The sequence below is a fragment of the Lolium rigidum genome, chromosome 1 (genome assembly GCF_022539505.1).
Source record: "Lolium rigidum isolate FL_2022 chromosome 1, APGP_CSIRO_Lrig_0.1, whole genome shotgun sequence".
Classification (NCBI taxonomy): Eukaryota; Viridiplantae; Streptophyta; class Magnoliopsida; order Poales; family Poaceae; genus Lolium; species Lolium rigidum.
In genome coordinates, this window is record NC_061508.1 from 125,323,888 (window position 1) to 125,351,049 (window position 27,162).

General features: G+C 45.4%; 5 protein-coding genes across 8 annotated transcripts; 3 read left to right on the forward strand and 2 right to left on the reverse strand.

Annotated features, from left to right (window-relative positions):
- Positions 1 to 1,159: 1,159 nt before the first annotated feature.
- Positions 1,160 to 4,158, forward strand: LOC124668816 (superoxide dismutase [Cu-Zn], chloroplastic-like). The gene is made up of 8 exons (XM_047205802.1): positions 1,160 to 1,406; positions 2,020 to 2,081; positions 2,157 to 2,196; positions 2,439 to 2,534; positions 2,659 to 2,690; positions 2,797 to 2,872; positions 2,957 to 3,010; positions 3,873 to 4,158. Exons 1-8 carry the CDS (start codon positions 1,175 to 1,177, stop codon positions 3,896 to 3,898), a joined length of 618 nt encoding a protein of 205 aa, XP_047061758.1. The 5' UTR covers positions 1,160 to 1,174; the 3' UTR covers positions 3,899 to 4,158.
- Positions 4,159 to 6,850: 2,692 nt separating this feature from the next.
- Positions 6,851 to 8,920, reverse strand: LOC124668977. Of its 4 annotated transcripts, none has more exons than XR_006992059.1 (3): positions 8,467 to 8,920; positions 7,601 to 7,739; positions 6,851 to 7,384 (listed from the first exon to the last, which is right to left on the reverse strand). XR_006992059.1 is itself a non-coding variant. In XM_047205811.1 (3 exons), the coding sequence occupies exons 1-3, from the start codon at positions 8,853 to 8,855 to the stop codon at positions 7,354 to 7,356; spliced, it is 483 nt and encodes a 160-aa protein (XP_047061767.1). In that variant the 5' UTR covers positions 8,856 to 8,920; the 3' UTR covers positions 6,851 to 7,353. The 4 variants fall into 4 exon arrangements, 1 of the variants encoding a protein (XP_047061767.1); XM_047205811.1 differs by having other exon boundaries at positions 6,851 to 7,357; positions 7,601 to 7,690; XR_006992037.1 differs by lacking the exon at positions 7,601 to 7,739.
- A 427-nt stretch (positions 8,921 to 9,347) lies between these two features.
- Positions 9,348 to 10,172, forward strand: LOC124651261 (expansin-A32-like). The gene has a single exon (XM_047190378.1). It carries the CDS (start codon positions 9,348 to 9,350, stop codon positions 10,170 to 10,172), a length of 825 nt encoding a protein of 274 aa, XP_047046334.1.
- A 5,695-nt stretch (positions 10,173 to 15,867) lies between these two features.
- LOC124668670 (malate dehydrogenase [NADP], chloroplastic-like) lies at positions 15,868 to 19,488 on the forward strand. The gene is made up of 14 exons (XM_047205792.1): positions 15,868 to 16,025; positions 16,121 to 16,226; positions 16,642 to 16,728; positions 17,047 to 17,131; positions 17,317 to 17,498; positions 17,825 to 17,895; positions 17,979 to 18,069; positions 18,166 to 18,240; positions 18,347 to 18,448; positions 18,535 to 18,657; positions 18,740 to 18,808; positions 18,893 to 18,961; positions 19,049 to 19,102; positions 19,211 to 19,488. The coding sequence occupies exons 1-14, from the start codon at positions 15,883 to 15,885 to the stop codon at positions 19,262 to 19,264; spliced, it is 1,311 nt and encodes a 436-aa protein (XP_047061748.1). The 5' UTR covers positions 15,868 to 15,882; the 3' UTR covers positions 19,265 to 19,488.
- A 62-nt stretch (positions 19,489 to 19,550) lies between these two features.
- LOC124668563 (NAC domain-containing protein 17-like) lies at positions 19,551 to 24,777 on the reverse strand. Its single transcript, XM_047205705.1, has 5 exons — positions 24,207 to 24,777; positions 23,361 to 23,570; positions 20,733 to 21,482; positions 20,507 to 20,633; positions 19,551 to 20,195 (listed from the first exon to the last, which is right to left on the reverse strand). The coding sequence occupies exons 1-5, from the start codon at positions 24,681 to 24,683 to the stop codon at positions 19,852 to 19,854; spliced, it is 1,908 nt and encodes a 635-aa protein (XP_047061661.1). The 5' UTR covers positions 24,684 to 24,777; the 3' UTR covers positions 19,551 to 19,851.
- Between the last annotated feature and the right edge of the window lie 2,385 nt (positions 24,778 to 27,162).

Genomic DNA, 27,162 nt, shown 5'->3' on the forward strand with positions numbered 1-27,162 from the left:
ATGGGGGCTCCATGCACTTTCAGTTGGGAGGAGATCAATGCATTTCAAATTCTTCCTAGTTCTAGAGAAATTCCACTAACTACTAGCGTAGATCCCCAGGAATAGGAATCTTACATATACATACTCGCTTTGTCTGAACTTGTAAGGTAGAAATGTATTAAATAAAAACTTTATCCATTGTTTTAATCATTAAGTACAAATTATATACGAAAACATATTTTTAGATTGTATTTTTTGATCAAAAGGTAAATGACCAACCATATGTAAAGTAACATTATAAACCGGAAATAGGTGGTGGAACATGGGTGTAGGCGCACCTGTTTATCCAAAATTTGAAAAAAAAATCTATTTTAAAGTTTCAAAAAAATTGAAATAAAATTTTGAATGTACATATTATCTTGATACTTACTCATGCCAATTCTCAAGAAAAAAATGATTGCATATGACCTACATAAAAATAGCGAAATATGCAAATAACACTATAATGGTTAGATTTCCATTGTTCAAAGAAAAACAAATTTCAATTTTTCTTTTTTTGTATAGGCCACATATGGCCGTATTTTTACTTTAGAATTGGCACGGATAAGTATCAAGATAATATGCATTTGTAGGATTTTATTTCAAAAATTTCCAAAACTTTCAAATAACATTTTTTGATTTTTTAAAAATAGGTGCATCTACATCCATGTTGAACAAATCCGTGCCGCGGTGCCCCCTTATAAACCCACATAAAGGAGTAGAATGATAGCCTTATGGGATCGTGGCACGAGTGTGTGTGCCCCTCCCCTTTTCGACAGTTCCAGAGGATGACACTTGTAGCTTCCATACATGTCACCACCACAAAATTTATAACCATAACAGCGACACAAATCCTTTAATTTGTGTTACAACGACGGTGAAAACTCCTTGCGAAGGAAGCATCCAAAATGACACGATCGCGTGGAAAGCGAAACACACGAACATAAAAGAAAGTTTCCGATGAACAGAACAGAGAGTGCTGGAGTGGCATAGCCAGGACAAAACAAAGCGATAGTGTCTGTTGATGACGATGAGCCACCTGTGGCCCTGGTAGGCCTCAAGGGCCAAGCAGGGCCTTATAATAGAGCCGCGCGGCCCGAGCCCACCTTATCGCCAGTCGCCACCACCAACCCCGCAAGAGCTCCTCCGCTCCGCCATGGCCGCCCAGAGCATCCTCTTCGCCGCCGCCGCCGCGCAGCCAGCGCCACTCTTCCAGGCTCCGTCCTCTGCCCGCCCTTTCCACTCGCTCCGCATCGTCTCCGCCCCCGGAGGCGCCGCCGCGGCAGCCAGGGCGCTCGTCGTCGCCGACGCCACCAAGAAGGCCGTCGCCGTGCTCAAGGGCACCTCCGAGGTCGAGGGCGTCGTCACGCTCACCCAGGAGGACGACGGTGCGTCACCCCACCCCTCTCTTATCTTCTCGCTAGTAATCCCTGCTGACCCTCCAGAAGCTTCGTCAGCTGCCTGGCTACAGTACACAACGACTTTGCCTCTCTGCCCTCAGCAGACTGGCCCCTGAAAACTTCATCTGAATCCTGCTCTGATTACGAGCATTTCCTGTTGTAGATTCTGCGATACACTCGACTTAATCTAGTTGCTAGTTAGTTATTAACTCTCACTAGCTCAACTAGCAGTAGTGCCTCCAGTTTTCTCCAGTTCACATGCCAAAATTTACGGCTGCCGAGCTTGCTTACCTGATGAGTTGATGCATTGCTAAAGCTGTCGTCTGGCTAAACAGAGTAAAATGCAGTGGCCTAGATGAATCACCACCTGAATTTAGGTACCGTATGTTTAGTTGGTACGAAAAGGTGGGCAACCGTATCAATTTTAGGTGTCTAAGTATAGGTACCGTGGTTGCATTTCACTCGCTAAAATATATGTTGCATTTCTTTCTAAGTGTCACCATCACTGCAGACACATTAACTGTTACAAAAAAAGGCAATTGCAAATCCACGAGTGCATCTTACTCATGTATAACTCGGTCTAACTTCTCATCCATTGCAGGTCCTACGTCAGTGAGCGTCCGTATCACTGGACTTACTCCTGGAAAGCACGGCTTCCACCTCGTGAGTGTTCTTCTTTGGGCTGCTCCGAGTTATGTTTCTTGATTTCTAAGAATAACACGGTCGTTCGTTTTGCAGCATCAATTTGGTGACACAACTAACGGGTGCATATCGACAGGTTGGTTTTGTCACTCAAATCGTGTAATGGCAAAATGTCAACGATTCATAATGGAACGTAATCATGCTTTTATTTTCTGTTGTAAATATCATCAGGTTCCCATGTATATATGTTTGTTTTACCTTTTCATATTTGTTGCTCTTTTACTTTCCCATGTGACTTACAGAAATTATGAATCCGCTAATCAATTGCGCTTTTGAATCACATCTTTCTTACAGATCATTTATTTTTTGATCTTGCAGGACCACATTTTAACCCAGATGGCCTGACACATGGTGCCCCAGAAGATGAAGTCCGTCACGCGGGTGACCTGGGAAACATTGTTGCCAATGCTGAAGGTATAGTCGGCGATAATCCGTAGTGAACTTCCACCCCGAAGAACGTTTCTGATGTTTGTTTTCCTAATCTATCTTGCTGGATGTAACTTACTTATGGGTTGTGTGTTTAATGGTGGTGATATAGGTGTGGCAGAGACAACCATTGTTGATAGCCAGGTAATGTTCAAACATCATATTCTTAATCTTTGCATAAGTTGCTGTATCTGTAGTTTTAAGTTCCAAGATTCAGTACACTCTCTTTCTCATGATTTCTTCTACTCAGATTCCTTTGAGCGGTCCTAATGCCGTTGTTGGGAGAGCATTTGTTGTACATGAACTCGAGGATGACTTGGGGAAAGGTATGCCTAGTTGGCTACTTCTACTTGTTTTACACTTTCCCCTCTTCAGTTCATAATGTTTCATTTTTTGCTCTTTCCTTATAGGGGGGCATGAGCTTAGTCTCAGTACCGGAAATGCCGGTGGAAGACTTGCATGTGGTATGTTCTCAGATGCATTTCTTATTTGTTGACATTGTTCCTTGATTATATATGAAAGTGCATATCGAAAGATATTGGTATCAGTCATGGCTGATATAAGAACGACTGATATGAGGACGTCACGTGGCACATTATTTTGATTCAGCATGTTGTTAATTACTCCCTCCGTCTCATAATATAAGATGCTATTACAACCAATTAACTTGTATATTAGATAAATTACAACCAATTAACTTGTATATTGGTTGTAATAACATATTATATTATGGGATGGAGGGAGTAGAATATTACAAGTAGTAATAAATTGATTGTTTCTCTTTTAAACTTACTGCCATCTGTGCTGATGGTATCAGGCATCAAATGCCCAAATTGCTAAAGGGTAAATATTAAAGGTCTACTGGATAAGCATAAAAGAATGGTGCAGAAATTTAATGCAGTTTATTTACATGATTATAAATAAAAATTACTCGCTCCTTCCCAATTTAGGGTGCATATTAGCTTTGGTCAAAGTTAAACTTTATAAAGTTGGTCCAACTATATATGAAATTATATCAATTTTTTTAATACTAAATGCATATAATATGAAAATATATTTCATAATGATTCTAATAACATTGAGATAATGTTATAGATGTTGTTATAATTTTCTATATATTTAATCAAAGTTTGACTTTGACCAAAACTAATATGCATCCTAATTTGGGAGAGAGGGAGTATAATGTGTACTATGAAGTGATGTAATACTTCAGTCAGCACCCATCGATGCAGCTAGTGCTTAGCATTTACTATGTTTAATGCTTCAACTTTCAAGTGCATAATTGCCGCGGAAGTGCATCTGTTTCATCACTGCGTTGCTATGCAGGTGTTGTTGGCCTGACTCCGTTGTAAGTTGTGGGCCTTCAGTTCTATTGTCCCTGTCACACCTGTTGAGACAGCATGCTTCTCGTTGTACCTGGATTTCAGACCATGGATGCTTAATAGCTTGTGTTGATCGTTTGTATCAGAGTGTAAAGTTCAGTTTAGCAAATAAGTGTTGGCACACTCACATCTTGTTGAGCTACGAAGCATAAACTTCAGAATTTTGATTTGTCCAGTTTGTTATAACATTACAAAGGATTAACTCTTTATATATATGATCTTTGTGTCAATTACTGCTGGTTCAGCTATCATAAGCATACTATCGTTGTTGTGCCTGGTTAATCCGAGGGGAATATTCCAGCTTCCAGGTCAGCGTTTGCTGTGGTTCTTTCTCAAGCTTACGTTGATCGTTTGTATCATCAGAGTGTAAAGTTCAGTTTACCATATAAGTTTTGTCAGCCTCGCATCTTGTCGAGTTATGATTTTATGAAGCATGAACATCAAAATTTTGATTACGTAATATTATCATAAATACAAGTTTTACTATGATTGGCGATTTTAGGAACCATCCAACCAGTTTAATCCAACGGTGGAAGAATTAGTAGTACTGGAAAGTACACAGAAATAATTACTGGAAAGTACTGAAAAGTACTGAATTATTTTATTTGCTAAAAGGGTAAATATGTCATTTGCGTCCATTGCCCCCACCTGTCTGCATCTCTCCCCAATCAGTTAGTATTTTTCTTTTGATGTTACTCTCTCCCTCAGATCCGACACCGACTCTCGGGTCTGCCAAGTCGCCGGCCATGGAAGCGCTGTTGCGGATGCGGGCCACACCGTCCTCCTCCTCAGTGGTAAAGGGAGGTGGTTGTGGGGCTGGGAGGCCGGGAGGGGGAGCAGCCACTCGGGCGAGATAGTTTCCGAAAGCAGGAACAACCCGCCAAGGTAACCCGAGCACTGACGTTCCGGATCTGGGCCGCTTGTCTTCTCCGGCGGGAGCGGCAGCTCGAGGGGCGGTGACCGAGGCGGGAGCACCACGACGAGCTCGCTGTTCGCCAATGAGCTCCTGGCGGGCAACATCTGCCCGTCCGGCCACCACGTCGCGGCGGCTGCCGCGCCAAGGCGGCGCGCCTGGTCGTGCTCTTCGTCGGCTTTCTGGCCCAGCTCACCCTGCTGCCTCGCCGCCGCGTGAAAGGGTATCGTGGCGCCGATCTTTACAACGAGGAGCCCGTGCACAAGGAGCTGCACGAGCTTTGCATCACCGTCAGGAGGGCTCTCTCAGGGGCATCATCTTCTGTATGCACGCCGACGGCCGACCTGCTCAGGAACCCTGGTAACATGTGCAACCCAGAAGGGCGCTGCAAGAACCACACGATTCAGTCGAGTTGCCCGTAGAAGAGAAATTGGCATGCCTTTGGTAGATTTTGCCTTGCTGCTAAGTGGAGGTGCTTCATTTGGATCAGTTGGAACGAGCTGATGCTGCTACACGACGGTAGACAGATGGGAGCTTAGAAATAACTTCAACCAATGGTCTGTTCAACATCCCAGATGCAAACATGTGCCCAGTCCAATCCCCTTCTGATGCTATGAATTTGGTGCTGTTGAGGGAAAAACACCGTGCTTCTAGACCAACAACAATGAACAATAGAAGCAATTGATATGCATCCACATTATCTACCTAGTGATCACTGTTATTTAATGTCCTTTCAGTATTTGCTGCAACTGATTTTCTATGTTTTCTTGCAATATCTTGACTGTCCATTTAATGGGAAGAACATATCAGGATGCTGCAGCAGCTGTATGCATTTGGTAGATCTTGCAGGAAGTGAGAGGGTTGACAAGTCAGAAGCCACGGGGGCAGATTGAAGGAGGCTCAGCATATTAACAAGTCACTTTCTTGCCTAGGAGATGTCATCACTGCCTTAGCTTAGAGCATCTTCAACAGATGCGCTATATAGGCCATATCTGACGCGTCGGCTACGGCGGGCGGCACGCTCGTCCAAGCGCGAAAAATTCCCCGCGCTGAAACTTCCTCTTCCGCGTCGCCGCCCGAGCGCCCAATCCGTCGTCTCCGCGCGCCGCCGGCGATCCCGACGATGGACGACCCCTCCCTACTATGTCCCACCCTCCGCCGCCGCCACTTCCGCCGCGCCACCGCCAAACCCTAGCGGCGGCGCCGACGGCGGCAACCCAACGGCTGCTGCGCGCGCGCTCTTCGTCCCGCCGCGCGGGGCACTGCACGCAGGCGCTGCCGCCGCGCAGATGGTACATCATTTGTTTCATGAATTATGTGTGATTATTTGATCTTTGTGATTGCAAAATAGTCTAGAAAACTGTTTTCCGCGCCCGCGCGCGCTGTATTTTGCCGCGCCCGGCGGAGGACGATTTTTTCCGCCCGCGCACGCGCTGCATATTAGCGCGTCCGGCAGGGGAAAAAAAACGGCCCAGCGCGCGCTAGCTGTTTACCGCGCGCAGAATCTGAGGTTTAGCGCGCCGCGATTTAGCATGCGCTTGTAGCTATGGATACTAATACTTCTGATCAGCTAATTGATCGGTCAATCTTGATGTATATTAGCTTATGCAAGTATGTTGCACATATTAGCATCATAGTGTAAATTCATGCAATAATAACACTGGTAATGGCTCGAGTCTTTTTGTTGGAGTATAATCAAGTGAGTATACTAATAGTACTGAGATGTCTCGCTGATCCGGCCGTGGATGGCTATCAATGTCCTGATTACAGTATTCTTGCCATAATATATTGTAATACAGATACAGTAATGCAGCATGAAAAAATATCTGTCAAATAAAGTGTTCTCAAATTTGGCACAAGAAACACGGTAGGGAGCAACCACGGACCCAAATGAAATCATTTTTGTTGTAATATCATTAAATTTCACATCTCAAGCTCTCATGCCAGTATGTTAGTGCAATTTAACATTGTAAGCTAGATTCAGTAAAGCACCACAATTACTCAGCATGTAAAAAGGTTTTGCATTCAGGGTCTATCACGAAGTGAACAAACGAACAAGAATACACGAATACAATGTTCCAAATAATTGAAGCAGTGCCAGGTAAGCATTACAAGGACGGATTACTTCGATCTGGAAGCATATAGCTATAGGCTAATAGATATGTAGCTTATCTCACACAAGACTACAAGTGTGAAATGTCCTGTTTAAGCTAAAGATACTCCCTTTGCTAGATTGTGTTACTTCAAGACAACTGGATGGATTACTTTGATCAGGGACCTGTGGATGTGCGGGATCACACCTCCACCAGCAATGGTACCCTTGATGAGGGTATCCAGCTCTTCATCTCCACGGATGGCCAGCTGAAGATGGCGAGGGGTGATACGCTCCACCTTCAGATCCTTACTGGCGTTCCTAGCCAGCTCCAGGACCTCAGCAGTAGTGTACTCCGGGATAGCAGCAGAGTAGACCGCTGCAGTAGCAGCACACGGCCATATGCCTGAGTCCTATCCTTCAGCTGAAAATGGATACAGCCAACAGGGCACTGTAATATAGCATAGCAAAATAGTTAGTACATGGATGGTATCTCACAATTCTGAGAAACATGCTGGCAGTGGCAAAGTAATAAATAAAAACTGGCAGTTTGCAAACAGTCAAGACACAACAGTTCAGAAACGTTTAATAACGCAATTTAGCATCATAACCTTGACAACATATATTGGATATGTGTTTTGATTGTAATTGGGATAATATTCCTTACATGTGCACACCCGTGGAAGCTTCTATACTATAATATCCCTTCCAGTCTGAAGAGAAAATGCGCCTCCTGCTTGCCAAGAACTCCAAGCAGCTGAAGTTTTTGGATCAAAAGGGTGTTGAAGCTCACAAGATCGATGAGACTTAAAATTTGGTCACGAAGTTTGTCGACAAAAATAGGAATAGTTGTGAGTTATTGCTAAGGTTTCAAAAAGATAGGCATAGTAAGGGATGAAGAACTGTGTCCACAAATGAAGGACTTAATCCAAGAGTTATTGCTATGGTTCTGCATTTATATCTCATGATTTTATTATAACTCCACTGCTCATGTATTGGAAAAAGGCTTGTTGAATGATCAAGATCCTTATATGCTTTAATCATATAGATGAATAAACATTCCTGAATACTCTAAGTTTCATTCTTAGTAATATTAAATTGCATATCCCCTGAAAACTATATTGCATCAAAAGACCGATGACACCGCTCTTTGCAAGTTTGTCAATGTGGCAAGAAAAACTAGAGTGCTTCCAGATACAGTGAAGCAATATCGCAGGCCAAAATTTTGGATTCAGTTATCTCAGGCGTAACTAGCCAGATTTAGCAATGGGGCTTTAAGTATACTACTTAGAAGATCCGTGTGATTCAGTGGTCTATATGATCTAGTTTACACTCATATACAGACTCAAGCAGGCGATACTCCAACTTTCTGAAGCTATTCAACATAAGGATATTAGAAATAATTTGTTTGAGGCTCAGGTACTACAGACAAACACGGGTACACTAGTGTATACGAGCCTTAAACAGTTCAAGCACGGGTACTACAGCCGAACAAATTTTCACGAAAAATAGAATCAATGGCATTAATCATACCAGAAGTTGAGCGGCCGAGTCAGGCGAGGTGCAGAAATGTGCGTCCGGCGAGCGTCGGCGGCTGCTCTCCGAACTTCCACCTCCAACGGTGTCGGCGTTGTCCCCGCAGAGCCGCCCAGACAGCATCTACACCTACACCAGCACCGACGAACCCATTGATGTTGCCATCGCGGTCCACGGGGTCGCGCGCCCGTGAGAAAATAGCTGCAGAAGGGAAGGTACTGAAGACGGAATTGGGAAGCTCCTGCGTCGCCGTAGGGGCTCGGCGGCGGCCAGGATTTGTCGCCGTCGTGACGCGGGAGGCAGAGGTTGGGGAACCGCCGGGATTGAGATCGAGGAGCTCGTGATGCGGTCGTGCGAGGTGGGACTGTTGCCTGCGAGCTTACCATAATACCCCTAGGACGTTAATTTTGAAATGCATAATTAACTGGCCTAATCGGACGGACAGAATTAATTACAGCGGTAGTACTGGGTAGCACTGGGTAGTACTGGCCAATCACCGTAACACAGCTCTATCATAAAATGCTCAACGGATTATCATGGTGGGATCTCTTCGTATCTGATATTGGTGTCGATTACTGCTGTTGATCTATCATGAGCATAACAATATCGTCGTTGTGCCTGCTTAATTTAAGAGGTATATTCCAGGTCAGAGTTTGCTGTGGTGCTTTCTCAAGCTGCCTACCCGTTGTCGCTGCTTGTTAGTCTCGGATGGTTGTCCTCGAATTCCTCAAGTTCTTACAGCATTGCATGCCCAGATTCACAAGCAAGCTAAAAATAGCCAGACTCGGAGGTTTTATCGCGTATTTAAGCAAATCCCAGACAAAGCATCGGAAAACTAGCTAGTAGTAATCATTGTAACTGTAATTAGCTGTTGATCCATGTCTGGTTCGTGGGCGCCTCTCGTCGTCCTGGCGCTGCTCGCCTCGGCGGGCAATGTCGCCGTGGACGGCAGGGCGCCTGCCGCGACGGTGCACCGCAACCACGGCAGGTTCAAGGCGGGGCCATGGAAGCCGGCGCACGCCACCTTCTACGGCGGCCGCGACGGGTCGGACACGCGCGCCGGGGCGTGCGGGTACAAGGACACGGTGGCGGAGGGGTACGGCCTGCAGACGGTGGCCGTGAGCACGGCGCTGTTCAACGGCGGCGCGACGTGCGGGGCGTGCTACGAGGTGCGGTGCACGGACAGCCCGGGCTGGTGCAAGCCCCCCGCCGGCGCGCCACCGGCGCAACCGCTGATCGTGACGGCGACGAACCTGTGCCCGCCCAACTACCAGCTGCCCGGCGACAACGGCGGGTGGTGCAACCCGCCGCGGGAGCATTTCGACCTGACCATGCCGGCGTTCCTGCAGATCGCCGAGGAGAAGGCCGGCATCGTGCCGGTCTCCTACCGGCGGGTGCCCTGCGCGAAGGCCGGCGGGATCCGGTACACGATCACGGGGAACAAGTACTTCAACATGGTGACGGTGACCAACGTGGGCGGCGCCGGCGACGTGGCCGGGCTGACGGTGAAGGGGAACAAGCGCGTGAAGTGGACGCCGCTGAAGCGGAACTGGGGCCAGGTGTGGCAGACCGGCGAGGACCTCACCGGCGAGTCGCTGACGTTCCGCGTCATGACCGGCGACCACCGCCGGCACACCTCCTGGCACGTCCTCCCCCGCGACTGGCAGTTCGGGGTCACCTACCAGGCGCCCAAGAACTTCTAAATGAATGAATCATCGTCGCCGTGAATATCCATCCTCCAGTGATTCAATTTGTCCGCCGATCGAGATGTAAAACTGATCGATCGCTGATGCTGCCAGGCGCACACGAATCTGTCTATCGCTGTAAAACCTAAACGAGACGTGCATGCAGAAACAAGAGAACGTTCAGATACGTCTCCATCTGTGCTGCAAATTGCGATGCCGATTGCCGAGTACTGACAACCGACACAGAAAATTCCAGGGAAAAATCGTACTACGAAAGCTAGTTGCACGAATTGTGTCCAACGTTGCAGGGCTGGGCACTTTCATGCTGCACCTCGAGAGAGAAACAAGAAATAACCCAACAAGGCAACAAGTATATGTGGCGGCACAGAACGGGACGTCCGGTAACGTTGGGCGCACACACACAACTCCATCATCGTCAACAAAGACACCCGACCGTCGGTCCCTTCTCCTTGGAAGCTCTCCTTTTTCGTCCACGATGTTGACATTGCAGATGAAAGACGCGCCCTTCATCCGTGATCCTCTTTCACGACCAGGCTGTGGACATACTTGGCGCAGCGTTAATGGAGGTACAGCGGCAATCTTGGTAATCCTTTTGATCCACACAACAGATCGTTGTTTTTGGCAATTTTTTAATAATACATTTTCTTTCGTTAATTTCACGAATAATACTCAATTTACTGCGTCGGGGAAGTGTACCCCAATTAGGCCTTGTCAGGTTATGCTTTCCCAAAAGGTGGAATTCTGAAGGCCTGGTTGGCTGACAGGTCGGGCGCACTTCCCCCAAAAGGCCCTTGTAGGGTTGGGCTTTCCTGAAGTTCGGGTTAGCCTTTTCCAAAAGGTATAACCCATCCCAACAGGTTTCTGTTAGGTTGTGCTTTTCCGACTTGTTCTGCAACAACTTGTAGCCTAAAATTGGGTTGGGGTACTACAACCCGATAGGCTCTAATCGGGTTAGCTCACTCCGACACAGTATTATTTTTTTGAAAAGTCCAAAAACAATTATGTTCGTGAAATTTTCAAAAAAAAAGAATGTACTATTATTATTTTTTGCTTGTTTTTGTTGGTAAAAGTCCATTTTGATTCGCAACTACTCTCTCCGGCTTAAAATAATTACCTAAAAATGAACATATCTACACACTGAAACATGTCCAGATCAAGATTTAAAATAACATGCTAAAATAAATAGCCGCGGCCTCTTCCAAACGCTATGCACGCTATATCATGATAATAGCATGTATTTCAAATATTATTTTTTGCTAGATATAGCCTAGAAATAAAAGATTACAATCCAAAGAGACAGATTCATGCATACATAACCGTGTACATAAAATAGTCCTCCCCAATAAAGTGGTGACCCCAGGCTCTGTCAATCCAAGATGCAGTTGCAGCGAAGTTGCTCTCCCGTCCGGCCATGGTGGCGAGGGGGAGGGCAAGTTCTACGCGGCACAACGCCTTGCTGCCTCTCTCCTGGCCGTTCATGGTGGCGAGTAGGAGTTGGGGCATGCAGGGTCTCTTCTGGATCTGGATGGCGATCCTGGTCTTCTCCCGAGCTGTGAGAGATGGAGCAGAGTTCCGAGTCAATATTCCCTGGCCTGCCGTGGAGGCGAGGAGGGAAGTGGCTGCGGTATCTCTGTCCTCCGCCTTCCTCAGCGTCGGCTGCCTGAGAGGTGCTATGGAGCTGCTCTCATAGGTAGGGATGCAAGCGGACGCCTGCCAAACCATCGATTCTTGTCCGCCTCATAACTTCATTCTATAATCACCTAATCACAATCACTAGTCTTTAGCCAATTTGCACCACACACCTAATCCAGCGAGTTGTCCGCCAGGCCCACCGAACGGTCCACTTGCATGCCTGCTCATAGGGCTCCTTCGAGCGTCACACACGGTGTCTCTCGGCGCCGTGATCCTTGGCCGGCATGGTGGCCCAACTTCAACCTCCGGAGTGGAGGTTCTCCCTCGTGTCGACCGCCGGAGCTCGACGCTACTTCATCGCCAAGTGGTTCGTCCCCGGAGGTGGAGAAGCGACCGGCGGATGCGATACGGCGTCGGAAGCGTGCCGTCGAGCATCTTGGCACCTGAACTCGACGTCTGCGTCTTGAGTTCGCCGCCAATCTGTGGCGGCGCCACCCTTGGACTTGATTGCGTTTTAACTTTTCCTGATAGGGTGTTTTCTGCAAATCTAGGAGCTCCTACTTCAAATTTCAGGTTTAGTGCGAGAGTTGTAAAGGGGCTTCTTTGCAATATGTACCTGCCACATGTGATGAATGAATTGTTCTCTGGGGTCTTCTAGACCCTGGGTCCCTGTTCAAAAAAAAAATTCCATGAGGCAAGAAAGTAGTATTTTTTTATTGAAAGTCATCAGTATTAGAAGAATTATCTTCCGATTCAAAAGAAGAACCAACAAATTGACATTCATCACCACAACAAATAGAAATCAATTTCTTCTTTTCTTAAGGAGAAAAGCTCGGACCCTGTACCATAGACCGGAGAAAATACCATGGTAACGCTAAGATGTTTTGGCGTGATATAGCATACTATTTTACAAATAATGCCATCGCGAGAAATATCACTAAAATTTAGCGTAGACTGTCCATGTATGCTACAACGCTTTATTAGCAAAGAAATAACACACTTTTAAACATTGGTCTAGATACATCTATTTTGGATAATTATTTTGAATCACAAGGAGTATTTTGTCTAATTAGTCAAACTAGAGCCTCTAAAGTACGAGATAAGGGCGTATTGATTTGCGGGGCTTTGAAAACACGGGATTAGAAAATACACGTGTTTTTTTTAACAGGGGAAAATGCTATTTTTACTAATAATTAAGAGAATTTTTATTTTGCGGGGCAATTAAGAAGAAGGTTTAAAGGTCTTACAGGCTTAGAAAAAACCTACGCTATTAGGAGCCTACTGGATCTCCCGGTATTATGCTACCCAAGAATTTAGCACCGGCTATCCTCCGAGCTCTCGCCTCATCTTTCGCCTTCGCAATAATGGTTATTGCCGTGGATGAATGATTCCAAAATATTCTCGCATTGCGTTCCTTACTTCCAATGAAATAAGCACAGCCAAAGAAACCAGAATCTTCCTATTTCGTGCATTTTGTAAGTTGATCCTCGCCCACCAATCTACCGTAGCTTCATTTACCCATTGAGCCGGTTGTATGTCACGTAGACCACACCAAACAAGCATAGCCGTCCAAATACAAGTTGTGAAGCGGCATTTGAAGAGGAGATGCACCGCGGATTCGCAAACGCATGATTACAATGACATGTTCATTGGAATCCTATAGGATTTTTGTTTATTTGATTACTATCATTCAACATGCTTGACTGAATACAAACTTTCCTTTAAACTTTAGTTCAAAGGAATTCCTAGCAAAAAGTCCTATAGGATTCGATCGTGTAAGGCTGTAACGTTGGACACGCACACAACTCCACCACTCGAGGAAGACACCCGGCCGTCGTTCCATTCTCCGTGGAAGCTCTCCCTTTCCTCAGAGACGTTGACATTGCAGCAGATGAAACAGGAGGAGCCCTTCATCCGTGATCCTCCTTCACAAGCAGGCTGTGGACATGCTTGTCGCAGCTAGCGTCAATGGAGGTACAACGGCAATCTCGGTATTTATCTATAAACTTCAGCTATTTTCTATAAACTACTAATCCGGGAAATCGTTTGTTACTAAACTTAAATTATTTTAAATGTAGGAACTATTGTGCATGGTAGCCTGAAATTTTCATCCAAAACATATGTTATTTATGACAAGAGAAATCCATTAATCTTATGTATTTTTTTGTATAGAACGCAGATGATATTTCTCCGGTCCTCACTCTCCACACCTTTCAGGTTTTCGAGGAACTTAAGCCACCAAATCACTTTACACCAGGGTGGTTTCGCACTTTAAGAGTTTCAAATTTTTTTTTATAAATTCCACATAGGAGTTTAGACAGAGTGGTTTCACACTTTAGGAGTTTCACTTTAGATAATATGGTTTGTCATATGCATTGTCATTGATCTCATAGAGCAGTGCCTTCCATAAGCCGATTGAACACCACATAGCACTTCAGCATATTGATATCAATGTGGGAACCGGCCATGCTAAAGAAAGAGTGCCAAACCAACAAATCTTGCGATGTCACTGCGTCAAGATTAACGGTGCATCCCTCGTCATGGTTGTTGTACTAACCTGACATGCAAATGGACAGTTCTTTCACGACCAATGCATGCAATCAATGCTACCGATCATGCCCCGGAACCCTCTAGTATCACTGATCGACAATAGCCATCTAGTGTCCTCAACAGTTGGGGCTCTCAAATACAGTTCGCCACACCCCATTCACGACTCGGCAAAACCGGTACATGGATATTCATGGCAGGTGCTCCCACACACTTGCAGGTACTCGTCGAAGATATCACCAAGCATTCCATTCGAATGCATGCGAATGGTTGTGGAGCATTTTTGGTAAGAGGTGAAGCCTAGTTTACCAGTGGCATCGGGTCTGCAATGAAAGTAGGCGTCGTAGTCTCTGACATCCCATAGAATGACCATGAAAACGTCTCTTGACATCCGGTAGCGGCGTCGGAACATGTGCTCCTTGTACACTAGATTGGTGAGTTGTAAAGACGGGCATGCCACCGACACGGTTGCGCGACACGTTGCCCTGGTGGCCCTTCCTCGAGCCCCGGTACACTGGCATTTGCTTGTCATGGTGCTCGTGGAGGATGGAGGTCGCATCAACCATGAGTTACGACGTCTCCTCAGACTCTTCGTCAGAAGAGGTGTCAATGCATTCGCTGCGGAGCCTAGCGACTGCCTGAGGTCCATCTGGGAAGCACCAACAGTGGATCAATAGCAAGTCAAGTTGGCGCAGAATGGCCGCAAATGGTTTTCGAAAGGTTCGACGGGATCATACCGGACAATTTACCGAACGAGTGGCCGACGCGGCCTACAAGGAAGAGAGTGATGCGGGCAGGTCCTCTCCACTACCCTAGCTCCTAGCCTGGACCGAGGAGGAGGCGTGGCACAGAGAAACCTAGTCAACTACGACGGTGTGGCACAACAGCAGTGGGGTGGTTGTATTACCCTAGGGCTGCCAAGAAGGGGAGGGGGACGCGAGCGAATGCTCAATGTCCCTAGCGTGGGGGGGTTGACTAGGAATACATGGTCACGCGCAGATGCATTCGCGACGCAAATTTAGGCCGCGTTTGCGTCCCGCGAACATTCCGAACATCTTACGCCCACGTCGAGTCGCTAGGCTGGGGTGCAGGCCCGTTTTTCGTGCGCGCGAACTTCATGTCCGTTTGCATCGGCGCGAACTTCATGCCCTTATTTGTCATTTTTATTACTTTTGAGATTTTTTACCGATAAATCCATGGACCTTTTTGAAACAAAATAAAAAAAATACAATGCAGGTTCATCTACTAAGTAACAAAAATGGCACAAATTCCATTTTTTTGAACTGGAACACATTGTTGGACGCTGACGTGGCCGTGCCAGACAAGCACGCCGGGCCACCATTCGTCCCCTAGTACGGTCGTACTATCGCTATCGCGCCACGTGTCAATGTTCGCGGCCTTTAAACGCAGGGTATAAGTACCGCGGGCTAATCCAACTCGTTCGCGCTCTAAATTATCTCCTCCACTCCCTCCCCTGCCTATCCACTCTGCTCCACGCTCCAAGCTCCAAGCTTCACGCTCCGGCGCCATGGATCTCTCCTCCCTAGCGAGGCCGCAATCGCTCCGCGGCGTCTCGCCGGGCCCTCTCGGCGCCCACGCCGCGCGCCGCCGCTCCGTCCAGCTCCTCCGCCCGCGCAGGCCCGCCGTGCGCTGCTCCGTCGACACTGCCAAGTGAGTGCACGGCCCAGCTTAGTTTGATCATGCCTCTTTTTGGCGCTGGGAAAGATCATAGGTGTAAAGCGCGTGATTTTGGTTCCAACCACCAGGCAGCAGGCGCAGGGGGTACCCTCTGCGGTCGCGGCGGCGGCGGAGGCGGAGGCCGCGCGCAAGGAATGCTTCGGCGTCTTCTGCACCACCTACGATCTCCAGGCGGTGAGTCCATGCTGTCGTCCTCGGTTCCCTCCCGCCACGTGTTTGTTGAAATGATCGGCGACGGTTCCTCCACTGTCTGGCTGGGTTGGTGCCGGGAGCCCGATCGAGACTGCGATGTCACGTCTGAATCCGTTTTCTTGATTAGGGTTGATGTATGATCATGACTTCGGAATTTAGGTAGAGAACAAAGACACTTAGGTTTCGTGAGGTTTGCTTCGTGAGCCTGATTTCGCAAAGAAAAAGAAAAAGAACACTGCAGCTGATGTTGATCTGTTACTTTGTGATGAAGCCATGACATTGCTTACGATTTGCACTCGCCGACTCTACTTGTCACTGGATATGGATAGTTGGATGCGATTAACTGATACAGAGTTTCTTGTATTAATCCGTGCTCCTCCTGTCAAATGGAATGCAGGATGAAAAGACCAAGTCCTGGAAGAAGCTAGTGAACGTTGCTGTGTCGGGGGCAGCCGGGATGATATCAAATCATCTGCTTTTCAAAGTAAGTAGCACCGAGTAACGAAAATATCGTCTCCGTCCGACTTCAAATGTTGTCTATGTAGAGGTGTGGTCCATGTCAACTATTCTCCCCACTTTTGTTGAAAATGCATAGACAAGTGTGCCGCAAGTGATACTCATCTACCAGGAGTAGATTGATAGTAGTACCAAATACTACCTGATGTTAATCCTACTGTTTTCACTATGGACTCTCTTTGCATTTTGGCCAACATGACAACTGATTGACTGAAGCTACTGTGCACCAAACTGATTGAATTACTTTTCTGTTCCTTTCTTATATTTATTTTACTTTCTTTTGTAGCTTGCCTCTGGTGAGGTTTTTGGACAGGACCAACCAATAGCACTCAAGTTACTGGGCTCAGAAAGATCATTACAAGCGCTAGAAGGTAGCTTCACTAACTTATTTGCCTTGACATTTGAGAAGCAACAACAATCCGTATTAAGTTTCTACATGATCCACATTAACTACATTCCAGATTCCAATATTGATATACTCCTAGGCATGGATGAATTACTGAGGCAGACATATATTTCCCTTCTTCCTAATGCTTTCTTATAATTATAACTCCAGGTGTAGCTATGGAACTGGAGGATTCACTCTATCCATTGTTAAGGGAGGTCAGCATTGGAATAGATCCTTATGTGATCTTCGAAGATGCAGACTGGGCCCTTCTAATTGGCGCGAAACCCAGAGGACCTGGAGTAGAGAGAGCTGCCTTACTTGATATCAATGGTCAAATCTTTGCCGAACAGGTTTTCTTTTGCATTATTCCCCTCGTTTCTTCTGAAGTATACCGTCATAAAACTGCAAGGAGCCCTTTCTATAAGAGAGACATATTTTGTTTTGTTCGCAAGGAAGCATTTCTTAAACTTTGAATTTTTACAATGAGATCCCTTTCATACAAAAGATGTGATGTTCTTTTGTGTATTTGAGGGAAAAAAATAATTATGGGGTTCCTTACTATGAAACTGGCTAATAATAACCTTGAACAACAACCTAATATTAACACATATTTGAGTACACAAATGATCATGGAAATAGATATATTGTTATTCGCTGAAATTTTGAATTGTCTCAGGGGAAAGCACTAAACGCTGTGGCATCTCGGAATGTGAAAGTCATAGTTGTTGGAAACCCCTGTAACACTAAGTATGGACAGGTTTTGTGCTTGCTAAGTGTGTTTCTGATTTATGCTATTATAATTTCTAACTTGCAGTATATGTTGCATGTAGTGCTTTGATTTGCTTGAAAAATGCTCCCAACCTATCAGCAAAGAACTTTCATGCATTGACAAGGTTGGATGAAAACAGAGCCAAGTGTCAGGTACTTGACCTTGAGCCTTAATTATTCAGATGTCTTCATGTTATTTCATTTCCCACAAATGACAATGCTGATCCTTCATTCACAATCGTTTTCCAGCTAGCGTTAAAAGCCGGCGTGTTTTATGACAAAGTATCAAATATGACTATCTGGGGGAACCATTCAACAACTCAGGTAACTGAAGATATGATTACAGATAGCAGGGTACTCTGTTTGCAGTAGCCGCATCTTTGCAGATGCATGTCTTGGTGATCACTAGTACTGGTTTCCACCTAAGTAGGTTCCTGATTTCTTGAATGCCAAAATTGATGGGAGGCCCGTGAAAGAAGTCATCGATGATACAAAGTGGCTAGAAGAAGATTTCACTATAACTGTTCAAAAGGTACACGCCGTTTAACATCTATTTGCAATTTATCCATCTTAGAAGAACAAACGTGGTGCCGTGCATTCATTCCTATGATTATGCAGCGTGGAGGCGTGCTCATCCAAAAATGGGGCAGATCTTCAGCTGCATCAACCGCTGTTTCTATCGTCGACGCAATGAGGTCTCTTGTGACTCCTACCCCGGAAGGAGATTGGTTCTCTACAGGGGTAATTTTTTCAGACTTTTGGATGGTTCATTTCTCTCTTTTGCTTTGTTGTGCCTCTGAAGCAACGCCAATGTTAAACCTAGGTTTATACGACCGGAAATCCTTATGGCATAGCAGAGGACATTGTATTCAGCATGCCATGCAGATCGAAGGTACAGTTTTGTCCCAAAATTCCCCGGCTTTTCTTCCTGATATTAGACAATGCAGTAACTGGGACTATGGCATAATGCATACAGGGTGATGGCGACTATGAGCTAGTTAAAGATGTGATAATGGACGATTTTCTCTGGGGCCGAATCAAAAAGGTATTACGAGTTGTAATATAATACGACGACAGATAGGGCACATTCAGTATAATGACTTGATAAATGATGCTGTAATCATTCTTTCAGAGTGAAGATGAACTGATCGCTGAGAAAAGATGTGTTGCCCATCTTACAGGGGAGGTAAGGGGTCGTGAATATACTTAAACCAAAACGTCAAAAAATATACTTAAACCATGCATAAACATACTACAGTAAGTATTAATGTCGCTTATGTTGTTCCAACTGCAGGGCAATGCATTTTGTGATCTTCCTGGGGATACAATGCTTCCTGGAGAGATGTAGTGCTACCCAGCCTAGCGTTCTGCCAATCTCTACATCGTCTATGTTATCACTAGAGGGGTCACATATTCGCAATGTTTCCAACGGGGACAATTGATTGTTGAGAAAAACGACTGCTTGCAGGCAGTCCGCAGCAGCAATTTATCTTCTGTATACCGAATAAGGACACAGACTTTGTTCTACATTATTCATTATTCATAGTATATAAAACAAAATGTAATGCTAAATATACTTCTCAAGCTTTATGCATTAAGCACTGCCAATTTGCAAAACGAGAGAAATAACCAAAGAGCAGAAACATCCTGATTGGATTCATTTGCAAACTTTGATTCATATTTACAGCGGTTCTGCACTAAAACTACCAACTAAAACCATCAACATGGATAATAGCGGCAGCACCATGCACTGATTATCAATCAATTTCCGAACTGCAAAACGGTACTGCTAATTAGGTTAAATTTAACAGCCACATACGGAGGTCATGTCATGCAATTCAATACATTTAGGCTAGCAGGAGAGGTCCCCAGTTCTCGCCTCAATACACATACGATTAACTAATGTCATAATCTTTTTACCCAATACCAGGCAGGCTACTTGCCATAGATGCACAGGCCAACCTCGTAGCTCACCAGGAGCATTATGGCTGACAAGAAGAAAAAGAGGCAGAAGCCACCACGCAGCACCGCAGTCACTGTGTTGCAGCCACCGCAGTGTATGCGGTTATTGGGCTGGATAGCTGTGGAGAAGAGCAGCTCCACACCTTCATCCTTCTGGACCGACCACTTGTCTTGTCTAGATATGATTACTTCAGTAGAGAAACTGACGGTGTTGCGAAGGTTGGCTGGGAACTCTGCTGCAAAGGCAGGGGGTGCCGAGATTGAATCCAGCATCCTTACGAAACGCTTTCCAATAGAACTATTCTTGGGCTGAGAATCTGTTGGAACACAATATCAAAACATGTCAATAATGTTCAATTATAGGTACAACATCCAAGTTAACAAGCAGGAAGCTGAAGACCAGCCATTGGTAACATTGCCCTGATTAAGCCGAACTAAGCTTGATTTTCTTCGTAACACGAATGATCTAATACTTCATTCTAGCTTAATCAGGGCAAGTAAATACAACTGAGAACATTCCCTCCAAGTAACAAAGATAGAAGTACTGGTAAAGGAGGAACCAACAATGAATGAATATATGAAACAAAACATATATCTGGCCTACTGTATTTTTCCATAGCAAAATCACCTGGCAAAGCAACACAATTTAACTGACTACCAGCTTCAGGTAACCTAGCGGCTGATGGGGTACCAACTACAAAATTAGGTTCTAAAACCTTTTGAGTTGGACCATATGTATAGGTGGTATTGTTGACCTGTAAAAGTAGAAAAATTGTAGGTGAACTCCAATTATCACATCAATGATCTGCACTCTGTGCAGCAAGTTGATCTCTTACACGTAACTCGGAGCATACCTCTTGAGTAAGAACAGGCCCCTTAAAAACATGGGAACTGCTCCCAGCTGACTGGTGTACAGAGCACATCATATCATTAAATAAGTTATCCTCCACTGCATCATAATATGGCATACCATCATCCACCATGTCCATGCCAGATAGATTGGTTGCTGGGGAGCTGAGAAATCTATTTGGCTGTGTAAACGCATCACTCAACATTGTGGAGTCAAAGGGTGCATCAAAGAACAACAGATGATCATCTTCTGGCTTAAAGGAATTTGTAACAGAAGAATGTGGGAGATCAGTGATGGTTGAGCCCAAAGGAGAGGAGTCATCTTGTAATGTCTGCAACAACTGCGCCAACTCATCTGGCTGGAAAGGCTGTTCACCCATGATTGGAAGAACCTCATTGTTGGCCCCATTTACAGCATCTGAGGGGTAAGGTGTTTTCCAGGCCCAAGCATCAGAAGGCCAGATGGTGGAACCATTGTCTAAAGGAAACTCCAAATCCTTCAGTTCCAGGAATTCATCACTGGGGGTAGAACTATTTAGAAACTCTCCACCATTGGCATTAGAAAACATATTTTCATTAACCGTTAGATTGTTTTGTCCTGCAGGATGAACATACTGAAGAAAATTAGATCCAATATTTGGATCATTCAAAATGTCCCCTGAATTTCCTTCCACATCTTCAGATTGGTTGCTATTGTTTGAAGTGTCAGAAACTGGCAAAGCAACACCGCCATTCTCATTATGGCCGGCCAAGTCCTGCAAAGGGAAAATATAGCATGTTAGAACAATGGACATATTAGTGGGGTTTAATTAGGTAAAGAATGAAGAGAGCAAAACAACAAAATCACCCATAAAGAAGAATTACACACGAAGAAAGTAAAATATAGTCAGTTAAAAAAAAAGTAAAATATAGTCCTGCACGGATAGTGTGCTCCTATTTAGACAGAACCAATCTTTTTATATCAAACACTAATATGTTCAACAAAATTATAGCTAACAACGTTTTCTTATCATATCAGACACCCGAGACTTGTGAGTTGTGAATTTCATGTCATACAGTTAAAAGACAAAAGAGAAACAAAAAAATTCCAACCTTTTAATGCTCATAGACATGAATACTATGACATCATGACTCTTGCGGGTCGTGATCTCATATGACTTGCTACCTAATCCTGACAGAAATATGAAGATGTATGTCAAAGAGCCAATGACTGTCAGCACTCTTGCCAGACATGGCAGAGAAATTCATCAACGCAAGTTAGAACAAGCTAAACATCAATGCTGGTGGAAGTGGAGCATCTCTCTGAAAGAGATACACAATAAAAGTAATACCGAAGCTATTCTCAGTACTATTTTTTAACCCTTTATTCTCAACAAACAAAAAAAGATAGATTAGAGTGACACCATGTCCATCAACAAACATTCTACAAAGTTATATATTTTTCATTAACAAACCACTTCTTGTTTTACCCTGGAAAGTAAAAGACGGAACAAATTATGTGATAGCAGTTATATAGATATAGAGCATACTTACTGGCAAGATAGTGAAAATTTTCCTAACTCTGGCTATGCAAAAGCATCACCATCTCACTCTGACCACAGCTAATACAAAGGCACCCAAAAAAACTGGAAAGATTGTGCATTTCTTTTTCTAATTCCAGCTGTGAAAAAGCATCATCTCACTCTGAACGAAGCTAATACAAAGGCACCGAACAAAAGTTCCAATACTAATGGCAAGTAAGCTGTTCTGTGCAATTATTTTCACTGGTGTGGTGACAAGTATTGTCGGTGGCCATGAAAACAAGTAAAGCGTCAACAAGTCCATACAAAAGATTAAACATTTGGTTGTTGTCTACCAAGCAGGATAAAACCAAGCACTGTACCATAATTGAACATATTGGCCCAATAAGGTATATCAATATATGAAATGAGCAGTATATAAGAAAAGGACATAGGTTGCCATATAAATATGGTGCTTCCACATTTTAGGTTTCCATGTGTGTGTGTTTTAAGACTGGCAATGGTGGCACATTTTAACATGGAAGCCATCACTGTATGACAACGGCCTCTTGCTATGAATAATAAAGAGTCCCAGACAGCTAGTTATATGCTCGAGCACCTGTGTGGCATTTATATGGAAGATTTATCAGAATATTGTACATATAGGAACACACTAAGAAAAAGAGATGTAAAATATTTGCAGAAATTTTCATATGCTAATCGGTTAAGCTGAAAAAAAGGCATACATGGACAAGTGTGGGGTAATAAAACTACACGTGCAACTATGTTGAGATACTGATACAAAGGCACCGAATAAAAAGGCATACAAGGACAAGTGTGGGGTAATGAAACTTTGAGCGCCGCCTCAAATTGATCTTTTTACAGCTCAAGCTGTAAGCATGAAGCTCAAACTGATTCTTTTTTATTTTAGCATTTTATTATACTCAAGTAGACGCGCTTTTACTGAAACAAGCCATGAAAACTTTTACTGAACCGTGCTATTATGTTGAGATACAGAAGGTTAACAAACTCAAGTTGATCTTTTTATAGCTCAAACTGATTTCTTATGGAATATAGCCACACAAGTAGACGCGCTTTTACCGAAACAAGCCATATGCAAGCTGCAGGTAATACCTGAATTAGATCGGTCATCTGAAGATACCCTTTCTCCATAGCGCCAGGAGCCTCATGCTCGACAACAGCGTCTCTTTCCACGGGCAGCAGACCAACGTCATCATCCTCGTCAGCCTCCCACTCCTCCTCAACAAAGGGCGCTCCGTACTGCGCCCCGTTCTGTGGACCAGGGCCGGCCTTCTGGAAGATCCGGCACACGACAAACGAATCCTGCGCGCTCACAACGGATCAGAAATCGGCATATTCCATTTATAAGCACTATTAACCACTAACTAAAATATCCGGCACACGACAAACGAATCCTGCGTACGCACAACGGTTGAGAAATCAGCATATTTCATTTATAAGCACTATTAACCACAAAAAACTAAAATATCCGGCACATGACAAACGAATCCTGCGCACGCACAACGGTTCAGAAATCGGCATATTTCATTTATAGGCAGTATTAACCACAAACTAAAATATCCGTCACACGACAAATGAATCCTGCGCACTCACAACGGTTGAGAAATCAGCATATTGCACTTATAAGCAGTATTAACCACAAACTAAAAGACCCGGCACACGACAAATGAATCGTGCGCACACACACGATTGTGTTTAGAAATCAGCATCAGTATGTATTGCATTTAAGCACTAGTAGTATTAACCACTGATGAAACAGATCACTGGCTGGCTCCCTAGTGTAAGCAGGCAAAATCATCACATTTTACTTGGGAGAAATGTCACACAATCCCCACTTGTGTTGTGTGGTTCTAAAGGTACTATGCAGGTAAAAAGGGGTACCATCTGATCTACAAGAGTCCATCTTTTTGGGGGTGCCCCCCGTAAAAAAAAAGGTACCTGTGGGATCCCTGCGGCGCCGTCGCCCTCTAGGCGGTACTCGTGCATGACCCAGTTGGTGCGCTCGCCCTTGGGCGCGCGCCCTGCGTGGAAGACGAGCGTCTTCTTCATCCCTACGATCCTTGGCCCATGGCGCACCTCCCTGTCCTTGCCCGTGGTCTTCCAGTACCCCCCCGCGGTGGCGCGGTTGGTGCGCGCGCGGTTGGCGTGCTTGCGGTCGAGGCGGCTGAAGAAGTACCACTGCGAGTCGCGGCTGCGGAGGCGCGAGCGGGCGGGGAGGTCCCAGGGCTCGAGCTTGTAGAGGTCGACCTCGGCGATGGCGTCCACCTTGAGCGCGCGGCCCAGCACCTTGCGCTTGAGGTAGTAGGAGACGAGCTCCTCGTCGGTGGGGTGGAAGCGGAAGCCCGGCGCGAGGGAGGTCGGGTCGTCCGGCGCGGCGGCTGGCGCCGTGGAGGAGGACGGCGATGGCTGGGTCATGTGCGGCGAGGGGCGGTGGCTAGGGTTCCGGCGGTGGGATGGAGATTGGATTGGGGATTGGGGAAAGTTTTGGTCTTTTTGGAAGGGGGTCGGCTCGCTCCGGGGAGAAGGGATTGATGGTTGGCTTGGGCTATAAGAAAGGCCAGGGGCTTTTTCGGAACGTCGCGGGTTCCCAGAAGCAAAAATCTGATTAGAATACTCTGGTTGGGTTGTTTTGCAGGGCAGACCTTCTGGTTCTGTAGTATTGGTGTTTTTCTCAGTCAGTCACATGTTTGTGGGAGTGCTATTTAGCGAATGGTCCCTGCCAAATCTAAAACGTAGCCTTCATCTCCAATTGGTCGCCACATACATAGCATCGGTTGGTTTCAGACGTGTAATGAGACATGGACTAGGTTGCGGACCTAGAGATATCCCAGGTGCATGTTTGCAAGATGTCCATTTATAGGTGACGCAGCAGCAGATACAGCGTAATTGGGGAGTGATGTACCACTAGGACCACCGCCACCACGACGGCAGAGAAAGAAATGGATTGGGACGGGTGGAGCGACCAAGTCCACCGGGAAGTTTCCCATCGGCATCTTGAGCTCCACCGAGCTGGCTCCTCCCTTGACCGTGGACTTTTTTTCCGGCAGTGCACGAGTTGTCCTGCCTCTGCTCACCTCAGCTCAACCACGAATTCCTCCGTGGCATGGACGGCGTCACTCGGGGCCCCACATACCAGCCTCTGCCGGTGAAATCTGACTAATCTGACCCATTTTTCTAAAACTTCAGCACAAAATGAACCGATTTTACAAAATTTCATAATCTAACTCATTTGCAGGATAAGCCAACGGGGTGCAAGAGGGAAACGAAAAAAGGAGAAAAGGAAGGCAATCTCCCAAGCGGATAGGGTTCCGTCCACTCCATCAGTGCCGATCCGCCCACCTCCGAACGATGCGGACATTGACCTCTCGCCGGTGGGAGGGTTCTCGTTTCTTGTTTTAGAATTTTTTTCGTGTCTCGTTTGCGATAGTGAGACCGTGTCGATATCCTGAAGTCAGAATAAGGTCATACATGCTCTATCCTTGCGCCGGTGGTGCGCCTAGCGCCTACAAAGGACATGTGAGTCGTGTCTGGCGGATCTCCTATGATCTGGTCGGTTTCCGTGTTTGTTTATGTGGGTTGAGTCCAGTCTCTTTAGATCTACGGTTCTTATCATCGATGCTAGTTGATGATTTGGTGCACCGGTCTTTTGAGGCCTTATCACGACGACTCCTCGTCTGTCTACTACAACAAGCTTTGTTAAGACAATCTTTGCACGGCTCCGGTAATGGAAGGGCGAGGACGACAACGCGTCTTCAGCTAGCGCTAGTGTTTATAGTTGTCGCTAGGTGGTCAAATGACATATTTGTCATTTTTTTGTACTTTGATTTTTTTTATTGTTATTGATGATTATTGATATATCGGTGGAACTTACGTTAAAAAAACTCATTTGCACGATATTACATTCCATAATTTCATGGTTACATTGCACGGCGCAATGGGCTAGGGCGCCATGACCACGGACCATGGCGCTCTACCCGGATGCCTTCGTGTAATGTAACCAGAGCATCGTGCCGTATAACTACATGCAAAAAAAAGTCAGTTTATGATTTTTTTTAATCGAAAACTGGTTATGTTGGAGTTTCATAAAAGGGTAAAATTGGTCTACCGTGGTAGACTATTACCATCCATCGTACTACCTCTGTCTATAAAAATTTATCTAAATTTTGATGTATCTATGTACTCTCTAGTGTAAAGATATATATGAATTTAAACATATATATGATATCTTGGACAGAGGGAGTATATGTTGTCCATTGTGACCTGAGATTCAGTTTGCACAATAGCCTTCGATATATTCTGTTCGCCTGCACACTAGCTACTCGATTTGGAGGATCGCCTATGTTCAGTTTGTACTTAACTTGCACAAAATACAAACCAAGGAGAGGCTTCGGAGCTAAGTATGCATGCTGTATCCTTGGATCGCTTGCTGGTGGTGGTTACTGGTTAGCGACCAGCTAAGCTTAGCTGCTTGGAATCAACGCTAAACATAGCGATTAGTTTAGCCGAGAGCATGCGGTTGCAGTAAACAGGGTCTTGATCTGCTCCGTCAACGAGCTGCGCTAGCTTAGCGTACGGATCAGGCAGACAATTCAACCACCCGCTGATTAAGAACTGATAGTTCGTTGACAGTGTACAGCATGCAGCCAGCGCTGTTCGGTTTTAGTTATAGTGCTGGCTAAGAAGATAAAATTAATCAAGGTCAAAAGGCTCCACCAGACCACGACATGGAGTATGTGGTAGTAGCCTGGCTACCAAGTACCACCCACCCTGAAATTATTTCCTGGAAAGAGGCAGTCAGACACGAAACGCGCACATACATTTGTGCTTCCTCCAACGCGACATGTATGTACTCCATGTGTGTCCTTAAGTAGGTGTACTTTTACCTCTTCTTCTA

Bases quoted from the DNA above. Each gene is read 5' to 3' on its own strand.
- LOC124668816 (XM_047205802.1), top strand. From the start codon at position 1,175: ATGGCCGCCCAGAGCATCCTCTTCGCCGCCGCCGCCGCGCAGCCAGCG. The intron at 2,197-2,438 runs GTTGGTTTTGTC...TTGATCTTGCAG, and splicing joins TAACGGGTGCATATCGACAG to GACCACATTTTAACCCAGAT. The intron at 2,873-2,956 runs GTATGCCTAGTT...CTTTCCTTATAG, and splicing joins CGAGGATGACTTGGGGAAAG to GGGGGCATGAGCTTAGTCTC.
- LOC124668977 (XM_047205811.1), bottom strand. From the start codon at position 8,855: ATGGTAAGCTCGCAGGCAACAGTCCCACCTCGCACGACCGCATCACGA. The intron at 7,691-8,466 runs GTATGATTAATG...CAAAAACTTCAG, and splicing joins ACTCGGCCGCTCAACTTCTG to CTGCTTGGAGTTCTTGGCAA.
- LOC124651261 (XM_047190378.1), top strand. From the start codon at position 9,348: ATGTCTGGTTCGTGGGCGCCTCTCGTCGTCCTGGCGCTGCTCGCCTCG.
- LOC124668670 (XM_047205792.1), top strand. From the start codon at position 15,883: ATGGATCTCTCCTCCCTAGCGAGGCCGCAATCGCTCCGCGGCGTCTCG. The intron at 17,132-17,316 runs GTAGCTTCACTA...TTATAACTCCAG, and splicing joins ATCATTACAAGCGCTAGAAG to GTGTAGCTATGGAACTGGAG. The intron at 17,896-17,978 runs GTATGGACAGGT...TGTTGCATGTAG, and splicing joins GGAAACCCCTGTAACACTAA to TGCTTTGATTTGCTTGAAAA.
- LOC124668563 (XM_047205705.1), bottom strand. From the start codon at position 24,683: ATGACCCAGCCATCGCCGTCCTCCTCCACGGCGCCAGCCGCCGCGCCG. The intron at 23,571-24,206 runs GTACCTTTTTTT...GTGAGCGCGCAG, and splicing joins GCGCCGCAGGGATCCCACAG to GATTCGTTTGTCGTGTGCCG. The intron at 21,483-23,360 runs GTATTACCTGCA...TTCCCTTTGCAG, and splicing joins AGATGACCGATCTAATTCAG to GACTTGGCCGGCCATAATGA.